The sequence below is a fragment of the Cibotium barometz genome, chromosome 49, assembly GCF_041138505.1.
Source record: "Cibotium barometz isolate CiBa-2024 chromosome 49, ASM4113850v1, whole genome shotgun sequence".
NCBI lineage: Eukaryota > Viridiplantae > Streptophyta > Polypodiopsida > Cyatheales > Cibotiaceae > Cibotium > Cibotium barometz.
The window spans coordinates 1,815,828-1,827,722 of NC_141094.1; the positions used below are offsets into that span (position 1 = coordinate 1,815,828).

The 11,895-nt window shown below is 43.6% G+C and overlaps 1 protein-coding gene across 1 annotated transcript in view; it reads left to right on the forward strand.

The window, feature by feature from the left end:
- LOC147610191 (mediator of RNA polymerase II transcription subunit 22a-like) overlaps nucleotides 1-8,572 on the forward strand; it is a 72,144-nt gene extending 63,572 nt beyond the window's left edge. The window contains exons 3-4 of the mRNA XM_086786163.1: nucleotides 7,745-7,807; nucleotides 7,891-8,572. Coding sequence (XP_086642289.1) covers nucleotides 7,745-7,807; nucleotides 7,891-8,130 — 303 coding nt within the window. The 3' untranslated portion in view covers nucleotides 8,131-8,572. The remainder of the gene's footprint in view (nucleotides 1-7,744; nucleotides 7,808-7,890) is intronic.
- The last annotated feature ends 3,323 nt before the right edge of the window (nucleotides 8,573-11,895 follow it).

Here is an 11,895-nt window from a genome sequence, read left to right on the forward strand (position 1 = left end):
GGTAGTCACAAATTTTGGGGCTTTTTTGAAATTCAAAAAGGCCCAAAATATGTATACAATTTTGGCCCCAATTTGTCACAAATTTTGGGGCATTTTCAGCCAAGGACAAAGGGAAAGCAAAGAGCTTTAAGCATGGAGGACTCCAAGTCCAATAAGGCTTCCGGGGGTGATTCGTTTGAAAAAGGGGATTCTAGCAAGTCCAAAAAGAAGGGCAAATTTCACTACTTTCATAAACTTGGCCACTACATAATGAATGTAGAAAGCGGATGGCAGATGGCAAAACAAAAGAAGAAAGATGGAGATAATGCAATAGCTGACACTTCTAATGACAAACCCCACTTTGGCGTGACTCTAGACCGGGCCACGACAGTATAGTGAGCTCGATGCCCCAGACTCCCTGGAGCTCGCCAGCAACACTGACATCAGTCCCAACTTGAGGAGATCTTGGAGAAGCACAGAGCCACCTTCCCACGCCCGGCAGATTTGTAGATCCTTCTACAGGTTAACTCCATGCTCGATATCCTTGACGGCCCCCTCCCTTTACCAAGGGGTTAGCTCCATAGGTTGTACGATGATGATGGTCCCACTTTGTATCATATGGCTCGGATTTTACATTCCACGCTCAGCTCTAGTCTTTGTTTTCTTTTGTACCATGATGAGATTACATGGACACTATTGTATCACTTTTGATCTCATAGACCCACTAGGTCTTTTGAAGACGTTTAATATAACTTTTTCTTTCTCCATGGCGTGACGTTGCGCAAGCCCCCTCCCTGCTTGTGTCGCGCGCTGGTGATCTCTCTCTCTCTCTCTCTCTCTCTCTCTCTCTCTCTCTCTCTCTCTCTCTCACCCGGAGATCATGCTCCGAGGTATTTTTGCCTCGCCATCGCCTATGGATCACATATTACACCCCCATTATGGTACTGGTTGGAGCTAGATAGATCTGCATTGCATTCTTGTATACCCTACGCATATAGGTTGTATACTGAACCTCTAGTAGTAGTGCTCCATCCATCACACCCTCCCACTAGCTCAGTACTTTCATAGTTTATTTCATGTTCATTTTTTCTTTTTTTTTTCTGGACATCCAGAAGACATTGACAGTTGTACATTGATTTGCCTCATAGGTCGAGTTCGGCCTCTAGTAGACGTTAATAAGCTTTCTCTCTCTCTCTCTCTCTCTCTCTCTCTCTCTCTCTCTCTCTCTCTCTCGCTTGCGCGCGCACCCCTGCCTTTACCTAGCCCGCCCCACCATTTCTCTCTCTTTCTCGTGCAACCCTGTCCCATCTCCTTTCTCTGCGCGCCTCCGTCTAGCAACTGCCCCCTGTACTCGCCCACCCTTTGCTCAGGCCCCCAAGGTAGCAAGGCAGCCCACTTGGGCCCTCTCTCTCTCTCTCTCTCTCTCTCTCTCTCTCTCTCTCTCTCTCTCTCTTACCAATGTGAATATTTTTCTCTTACCTGCATATTGCATTTCCACTCCCTTCTCCAACATGGAGTGCTCTGCGGATATAAGAACTAGGGACGAGAAGGAGAGGAAATAGAGCATTGTATGGGTGAATACACAGAAAATCAGCGATCCCCATGCTAAAACATGCGTGACAGCCATGCATAGTTGTTAGGTATGATACCGTATGATTCATATGATATGATACCGTATGAGAAAATATGGTATGATATATATTTTTTTCCTTATCATACGATAAAATATGGTGTTTTAAGAAAATACTTATAAACTTAGGTATTTCCAATTTGAGATATGGAGTATTTTTAAAAGGGAGGAAGCATCATAGTACAGAGGAAGCTCAAACAGCCATAGACAAGCAAAAACAAGATCATTATCCCCCCAAAAAAATATTTTTTTGGGGATTTTTTCTTTGAAAAAAAAAATATTTTTTAGGAAAAATCCGTACGAGTCTGTACGGTATCTTGTACGATATGGTGTCGTACGCCGTACGGAAACAACTATGTAGCCATGAAAGAGATATACAAACTGCAAGATACAGATATAGAAAGCTTGCAAAAGTAGCTTGGAGAAGGTCAAGACAAACTCTTATATACACACCTCTATGCAAGAGGACATGGATAGGTGGAAGGAAGAGATGCAGGCTGTTAAGGAAACCGTACCCTAACCGTGTCGTGGGAAGTTACCTATCCGCCGAGCTCGAGCACGGCTCAAGAGCTCCACCGTAGCCGCTCTTCACCGCCATCCTCCCGCACTCGTTGCCAAACCGAGGTGGTTGCTCTAATCCAACGGGTGATGCAAGCTCTCTCGCGAAGATTGTGTGGGATCTCCGTGGTAGAGGATCGCATTGGTTAGCCTAATTACGAGAGAGAGAGAGAGAGAGAGAGAGAGAGAGAGAGAGAGAGTAAAGAAAGAAAGTTGTATTAACGTCTTTAAAAGGCCAAAATGACCTATGAGACCAAAAGGTTACATCATATCCATGAGGTACATCATCCTAGGTACAAAATGGTAATAAAGAAAGATAACAAAAATCTAGAACTATAAAATCTGATCTAAGTACATGAGCAGAGAGCTCTCATATCACCCTAATACTCCCTCATGGGCCGCTGTGACATGGTGCTCAAGGTGGTAAAACTAAGCTGGCGTGAGAAGGTCCTGCAATGATGGGAGATGATGGCCCAGATCCTCCTGTGGTGGCGTGACCATGAGCGAGGGCCATGGGGTCTGGGGCGTCGAGCTCTGCATAACTCAGTGGCTCTGTCGAGTGTCACACCTCTCGGTTGAGCTCCTGCACTAGCTTGTGGTTTGGGTATGATGGGTGGATCGGCCCTCGGAGTGCTGGTATGGAAGAAGTCCGTGAGAGCTCTCTGTGCTCGTCCTCGAGCAAGTACAACTGATCAGGAGCTTACTAAGGACTCCCTGTGTCTACGGAGCTCTAGAAGAAAAAGTCCCAAGCATCTCTGATCTGGGAAGTCCACGATCCTGGAAAGTGGTCCGAACCCATCTCGGAAGAGAAAATGGAACCTCCCCCGAATCTCATAGTATACAGGGCATCAGCATATGTAATGATCCTCTGTCCCGGGCTCTATGTGACCTCCTGTGGTATAAGCTAGGACCCCAGATGGGAGCACCATACAGTAGTGCAGGTGTAACTAGAGTATCAAATAGCCAAAGCTTCGTCCTCAGCTCCTGAAACTATATCTGTGAACATTGCCTCTCTAGCGAGCCAAGGGCTGCATATCCCCTCATCAATCTAGCTTCGGCCGCCTTCCGCATCAAGAACTGAGGTCCAGCAAAAGTGATCCCAAGGTATACATATGAGGTAACATACTTCATAGGCTCTCCACTGTATGTAAACTGTACTGTAGATCTACTTATCCATTGTGAGGAGGTGTTAAAGATCATGACCTTGGTCTTTCCAAGGTTCACAGTGAGGTCCCGATCCTCGCAAAAAGCCCATAATGCATCCAAATGCCTCTGCAGCCCCTCTGGTGAATCAGAATAAGAACAATATCATCTGCATACAAGAGGATGGGTATCAGGACTCCTGCCAAATGTGCTCTTGGTCCTCCCTGTCTGTCTATGTAATTCGAGATCTCGTCAATGTATAGACCAAATAGACTAGGAGACAAGGGGCAGCCCTGCTTCACCCCGATAGTGCTGTGTATGATCTCTGAGTCACCTCCTGGAGCCCGTACTCTGCCTGTGAGACTGACTCATAGAGTGTAATGATCCCCCAAAGCATCTCTGTTGGCACTCCCATATCTTGCAGTCTCCTTATCAGTCTGGCCCATGGGACGGTATCAAAAGCTTTGCGGAAATCCACAAAGCAACAGTATATCCGATGCACATGAGCTCTCCCCTCCTCAATGATCCCCCGTAGTGTAAAGATATGATCTAGTGTGGAGTGCCCTCTAGGAGGACCTCTCCCTGTCGAGAGATCTCTGGGAGAACTCTGCAATGTCTGCAAATAATGGCGCATAGGGAGTCTCCCCTTTCTCTGTCAACCTGCATGCATATTCTGATTTCTCTGGTGGGAAGTAGCATACTGCAATATGCACTCTCAAGCCAGGCCTGGCTGATCGCATCGACATAAAACGAGCCTCCTCATCGTGTCTAACCATTGTGAGCATGCCTCTCAAATGAGGGCGAAACAAGCATGCCACTCCTCCCGAGCCACGCACCCCCCCCCCTCCCATCCTTAATGCATCTATGGTCTCATAGGCCCCGCACTGTCATGTGGGGCGTTTATTTGTGATGATGACTCGGTCATCACGATAAGCAGCCCATTTTCCTGCCTTGCGGGCTTCCATAACCTGAACCATCCCGGCTTTCCTGTGTTCCACCTGTAGGGGGTGAGGTCATCTCCAAGGTATATTTTGGTGGTGTGGAGGGTGGCCCTCTTCTTCAAGAAAGCCAAACAGGACTCCTTATCTTTGAACTTGAGGAGGAGAGGCCTCTCCCTCGTCAAGTCTTTCCCGGCTCGCCAAGCGTCTACGAAAGGTGTGTTAGTGAGGCCCATCTGTCTACATGAAGTATCACCATCCTCTTTTGGTGAGTTGCCCACTTGCAAGCTTGTTACTCGCACATGCATGCATCCTTTCAAGCTTCCATCTCTTGTTGCATCTCAACTTGCAGCTGTTTGTACATTTCCTCTTTGCCCTGAATCTCAGTCTTAATAGCATGAATCTCCTTTTGATGCTGGTTCAATGTCTTGTCTATCAGTTTCTTTTGGTCTGAAAGGGCCTTTTGAGCCTGTTCTTCAATCTTGTTCACTCTATCTTCAAGAGGGAGCACCATTGTCATAGTCACCCAAACCAAGCTGTGGTCAAGGACATGGGAGAAGACGGGAGCCGGCCCGATGCGTGATGGGTAAGGGCGGGAGTGGCTTTTGGTTGAGGGTTCAACCATTGGTCGGGCGTAGTGACATTCTACGTTACTAGGGCCGGATAGAACAGAGCCAGCCCAAGCGGGAGAGAGGGCAACGAACAAGGGAGAAGGCGGCAGTTGCGCATAGGGGTGGCGCGCGAACAGAAGGCGGTGCAAACAGGGGCACAACAGGGAAGGCGGCGACGAACGAGAGAGAGAAGACGGCTCCATATCAACCGATCTCTATCCTCAGCTGATGTGAAGACGTGCGGATCTGGCCAATAGCACATCTGACTCCATGAGAGAGGTGAATGTCCATGTACCTCGGGCGGACAACAAAACCATCAGGGGATAAGTGGAGAAGATGCTCTCGGTAGAAAGCGATCTTCGTCCCTTGCGGCTCGGCCGGTGTGATCCATGTGCATGCTGTGTGTAGCTGAATGATATCCATCCTGATGATCTTGTTGAGCTCACTTTGGCTCAACAGGGGGGAGTCCAGGCTGTACTGTAAAGGTGGAAGGCGGTCCATATGCATACCATGTAGCTATAACCGTGTGCTAGTCTGAGCATACCAGCACTCTGTGTCGCCCTCTGATGCGAGCTGTCTAGACGACTCTAGCGCGAGTCTAGAGTATCTGTGCCGAGAGAGGCTCCATAGCCTATGTATTAAAGTGACCGTCTGGAAGAGGGCCTTGGCTACGGTCGGTGGGGTTCCCATCCTTGCCTGGACCATCTCATGTGGTACTGATGATTTACTCCTGATCATGCGGGAGATCATCCACTAGTGGTCTCTCCATCTGCTCCCACCCATCATAAAACTCCCCTCCACTCAAGGCTGGCTGCTCTGCTGTAGATCCACTCCTCCGCCTGTGATAAGAGACTCGGCCCCTAGATGGGAGCACCGTATAAAAGCGTTGGTGTAACCAACGTGTCAAATAACCAGAGCTTCATCCGAGGCTCATGAAACTGGATGTGTGCACATTGGCTCTCCAGGGCTCCGAGTGCAGCATATCCTCTAGTCAATCTGTCTGGTCCAGCAAATGTGACCCCCAGGTAGACATATCTCTTGACTCTCTCTACTATCTCCCCACCATAGGTGAACTCAGGCAACCGGTCGGCCCACTGCTTAGAGGTGTTAAACACCATTACCTTGGTCTTCCCAAGGTTCACTGTAAGGTCCCTATCCTGGCAGAAGGTCCGTAATGCATCCAGGTGTCTCTGCAGCCCCTCTGGTGTATCTGAGATAAGTACAATGTCGTCGGCACCATTCTGCAACCTGTCAATGGCGTCGCGGATCATGCCGACAGAGAAGAAGGTGGAGGAGGTGAGTCGGCTCTCTGGTGGTCGGGGGAGAGGTGGCTGTCCAGGGATCTGATAGAGCGAGGTAGCATAAGCATGCCATGTCTCCGGTGATGTAATAGGTGTTTGGGCTCTGGGTGTCTGGAAAACTCACCATGCCTCCTTGCTGTCCTGTCCCAAAAAAAGATGGTACAACTCATGCTCCAACTTCGCCAAGTAGGCTCGCTTCTTCCTCCGCACGAGGCGGTGAAAGATCACGTGCGCCTGGCGATGTGTACAAATCCCTTGTGCTTCCTCTCAGATGAGGCAGGCACGGGTTTCCCGGCATTCATCATCGTACCAGCCTTTCTGTGGGGCATTCTTGCTCGGAGGTGTGACGAATGGCTGAGTGTGAGGGAAATACATGGCATGTGGAGTGTCGAGGCTAACTGTGTCGTGAAGTCCTCCAGCAGTACATGTGAATCCATGTCCTGCAGAGCACTGTACAAGTGGTTGGCGTAGCTGGATGCTGTCTCTCTGGTGAAGTGGTATTGGGGGTGTCTTTGGGGGCCGCTCGGTGGTGGCATCGGATCAAAGCGGCATGCAATGCTGAAGGAACGGTATGCACGATCGGCAGCTACACACCGATGGGGTGAGGTGAGACTGTAAAAGACTGTATGTCCGGTATGAGAGATAATGGTCCCAGCAAGTAGTCCGCTGTACTCGCACCGGGTCTATCTATCATGGAGCGTGCTCTTGGCCGTCCGCTGTGTGCATGCTTATGTGAAAAGCATGTGAAGGCTCTTGAACCTAGCCAGCATTAGGTATATAACAACTGGGGCATTGCATAAGGTGAAAGGCATCACATTATACATGTAGGCTCCCCATTCAGTGATAAACGTGGTTTCTCCCTATCCTTGGGTGCTATAGAAAGCTGGTTTGTATCCACTATATCCATCTATACAACTATACATTCCGTGCCAACTACTTTATCTAGCATGAAGGGTAATGGAAAAAGGTCTTTGATCGTCCAAGGATTGAGCTTCCTTTAGTCTATACACACCCTAAATTTTCAATTCTTCTTTGGTACAACCACTATGGGGGATTTTTGGATACGCCTCTCATTTGTTTTGGGCGTGCTAAATAGCTAGATACGGCCAGGCAATAAATGCTGGTTTGTGAGGTCAGATTTTCCATATGGCAGCCAAATTGAGCATTATTTTCAGGGGCCAAAGATGCCTACAGGCTGCCCAATTTAGTCTACAACCTATTCTTCTCAGTGCTGCCTGGCCAAATGGGCTTTGTCTTGCCTTTTCTGATTCCAGATTCTATTGGCCTGGTCACCCATGTGTTCGTTCTTCTTGCCATCATCTCTTATCTCATCTCTAACTGGTCTAAATCCAGGATCTAGGACATCAGGATGGCTTCTCGTAACAGGGGCCTCTTGTCCAACTTGAGGTCCATAACTATGTATATGGAAGTCCAACAGTTTCTTTTAGAAAATTCTTCAATCCTTTTACCCTAGCATTTCTTCTGCAGATTCTATTGGATTGTTATGTTCTGTAGTCTCCTCTCTTTTTTGTGCCTGGTGCACTCAACCTGCTGACTCTTCTGCATTGTTGTTGTGAACTCCAGATAAATGATCCTGTCAGGAACGCTCAGGAGGAGTTTCAGATGGAAGTTCATGCAGCCAGAGTTGTATGTGTTTTTTTTTCTCCTTGGGAAGGGCTTCTTTGCCTTGATGTGCTCCTTGATTTTGCTCATATGGACTTTGCTAATAGGTGCAAGCAGCAGACTCTCTACTGAAGCTTGTTTCGGAACTCAAGCAAACTGCAGTATTCTCTGACTTCAGCTCTCTGACTGAGCACATTGAGCAGAGAGTTGGGAAGTTTGAAAAGCAATGTGGAGAGACTGAAAGCCTTCTCTGCACAGTTGGGGAGCAAGCTGCGGTTGCTCTTAAGGAGTTGGAGTCCCATTATTACCTTTCTTTGCATAAAAGTTCAGATTTAGATTCTAGTTAAGAACAATGCACTAAAAAGCTTGTAGACTCGCTAAGAGTATCTTTGGAAACAAGCATTCAAATGCTTGTGTTTGTTGCAGTTGACAACTAAAAGAGATCTATAATTTTTTAGTATCATTACACACCATGCTAGGAGCTTTTAGTAGGAAACACACATGGATCAATGCTATCCAATCTTGGGTTCGTGGAAATAAAGAATTGTGCTTTCATGGGCATACAAGGCATAAAATGCAGACATGCCCATGTTCGCATGCTTTGCATATGGACAAAATTCTAAAAATTGTGTTTAGCATCTAACATAAGACTAGATGGCTCTACAAGATAGTGATAGTCCGTCAATGTCTATCATGCAATAGTATGTAACATAAAAAACTAGTTTTGACGGCTACATGCTACTAAGAAAAGAAGCTTTATGAATCAAGGGTTGTTAAAACATTGTTGGAGAAAAGTGCCACTAGAGACCAAGAGTATGTGCTCGAGTACTCCCATGCCAAAATGAAAAGCTTTACTCAAAACAAATATCCCTAGGTATGTGTTGTAAGAAAACACGTGGTAGTGTGCAATTCACCCACAATGAAGATCAAACAAGAACAAAACTTCCTTTGTTGATGAATAGAAGATGGTACATTTCTTCAAGGATGAGTCCTTGAGATGAACTTGAATGAGAGATTCATGAATTTTATATAGAGCCTCATGTGGTCTAGTTGGTATGTTGGCTTTTATATAGATGTTCAAACGTGGATGTTTAGTACATGATTGTTCAAACATGGCTTCTCTTGATAAGGGGGCCTTACAAACTAGAGTGACTTGAGATGGAGTGTGATAAATGGAGCATTGATCTCTACCCAAATGTTTAGTACATGCTTGCTCAAACATGGGTACTCCTGATAAGGGGACATTGCAGACTAGAGTGACTTAAGACCAGAGTACAATAAATGATGTTTGTGGTACATTGATCTCCACCGGTATGTTTAGTACATAATTACTCAAACATGGCTACTCTCTTTATAATTTTCCATTCTTACCAAAATCTCATCCACTCTACCATCCATGTAATGGAGGTCAAATGCAATCTGAGCAAGAGGAAATGTTAGTCATAATCTCTATGGAAACTCCCATTATTTTATTTCAGGATATTTTATTTTGGATGCACCTTTATTTATAATATTTACTAGGATTAATGTGTTTAAGTAACTGTGTGAACATGTATAATATAGTCAGGATTAATGTATTTAATCAGCCGTGTACACTAAATAATATTATTTTAGATGTAGGCGATGATTGAGTATTGGCAAATTATGTATTAATCACGGGTGGAACATGTGTTGGACCCCACTATGAGATATTTTGGAAGACATGTAAATACCTTTTATGATTTTATATTTAGGCATTAATAATTTTGTAAGACTAAGGCCTCAAACCTTTGTACATACCAATTAGTACTTTATACTTTTGGTAGGCCCAAGACTTTATATTTGTAACTTGCTATATTTTTGTAGAGTTGTTTATGCTCAAAAACTCAACAGAACTTGTGCATTGTTTTTGGAGTTATCTTTTTGGAAAGCAAGATTTTTCAAATACATATAAACATGGGTGAGTGACACAAGAGCCACGCTCGTCTAGGGGATATTCAACCCAATCTTGTGTCGACGAACGGTGAGATCTTTTCTCTATTTTTCATCTCTTTTATTTATTTAATTTTGTTTATTAAGGTTTATGCTTTTAATTTATGCAAGTCTTTGAGAATTAGAGTTTCTTCTCTAAGTGTCATAAAGGTCTTGACAAATACTCAATTGCTCGTGTAAGTGGTAGTAAAAATGTGACTACAATAGTTTTAAATAATGCATCAAATTATAAATTAGTAAGACATAATGTAATGACAAAGTATCTAAAGATAACGTGGGTTTTTGTATATAACTCATATACACTTAATTTTCTCCTTAAGGATATTGGGAAGTTCACCTCCATATAATCTACTTTAGTGGATGCAAATTTTATAGTAAAAATTTATCAGAGAGCATTAATTTACACATGCGTGGTGAAGCCATTTGTAATGTGCTTACTCTTAATAAAGAGAATTTTGTTATTAGTAAATTATATAGGATGTTTTTTAATGCTATCCAAAATGTAAAGGATACTCAAGCTTTTTCTCAGAGAGAGAGAGATCAATGATCGTGTGACAAGCAGACTTCAAGTGAAAACAAATGCATATGCTGTTATATGGTGCAGCATTTATTTTGGATCCAAAATATCAGCTTTATGTCAATAAGATAATAATGCATGTCATGAAAGACTTTAAAATGGTTTGCAGTCAGCTATTACCTTGCAACGTGTAAGATATGCAAACAAAGATGGTATGTTTGGAGACTTGAAGTTGCATCTAAAATGTTTGCGTCAATGTGGTGAAAGGAGTTTCGATGTGAGTTAGTTAAACTTCAATTCATTGGCACATGAGTACTGTCTGTTCCAACATCTTCAGCAAGGAAGTTGTGAAAGAAATCGATCTATCTTTGATTTCATTCATTCAAAGAGATGCAATACATTAAAGGCATCTCGAGCTACAGATCTTGTGTATGAATTCTCTAATATACACATCTTAGATAATCCTCAAATAACACCTTTATGTGCATCACAAGGTCACAATATCAAGAAGTTGATGAGGTTAACACATGAAGTAATATTGAAAAATTTATGGAGTGCAGATGATGATGAATTTGAGTGAAGAGTTTAAGTGCAGTGAAATGGAAGAATTTGATGATCTTGTTCCTCGTCCCCGTTGAAGAGGATTGAGTAAAAGATTTTTTGACATAATTCACATAGATTTATAAGATGCTCTTTTACTCAATCTTCATTGAAGAGAATTGAGTAAAATATTTCTTTGACATAGTTCACATAGATTTATATTTTTTAAACCACCAACAAAAATCAAATGTTATACATACAAAGTTACAAAATGATATATCTAAAGGATGAGAATTATCAATCTTGAGTTATCAAATGACATATCTAAAGGATGATAATTATCAATCATGAGTTACATAAAAAAATATGAGATTAACATTAAAATTCTTTTGTAACGTAGTGTTTGTCTCAAAGTAGAATTCTTATTTATCTGCTATGTCTTAAGTTACAACAAGCTCTTTGTTTTGAGTTACATAGATTCTTCTAAATGTCTCGTACTGGATCATATGATGTCTTTAATATTTTCACTCATGAGAAGGTCTTCCAAATTTACAAAATTGAAATCATCATTAAAACGTTGTCTTTTCAATCTCTTATTCTTAGCTTCGAGCTCTGCAACTCTTTCTTGAAGTTGTCGAATTTTTTCTAACAAATCTTTTGCGCTTTTGCTGACTTTGGCGAGTTGCACTCCTTGAGTTGCCATACACAGTGTTGGGTCCAATCTTGCCCCCTCCCCCCCCCCCCCCCCCCAAGAAGTGTTGGCATCCTCCCACTTCTTGGGTATTTATGCTTTATTTATAAAAATAGCCCACATACCAAAAATAGATGCACGCTTATGCATAGGCCCTTTTGCAAAAGTAGGAGTTGCTTTAACTAAAAGCTAAGATGAATTCTTCCTATCTGACCACTAAATGAAAAATACATAAAGAACTCCAAGGGCTAAGTCACATGCAACAAAATCACTAAGTCCACGCCTGAATATAACAAAAGTGGGCAGCCAACTATGATACAAAACCTCGTAGTAAATACTACAGCCAATTACTGAAAATGAGAAAAACCTTCCCGGTGATATGGCGTAATTACT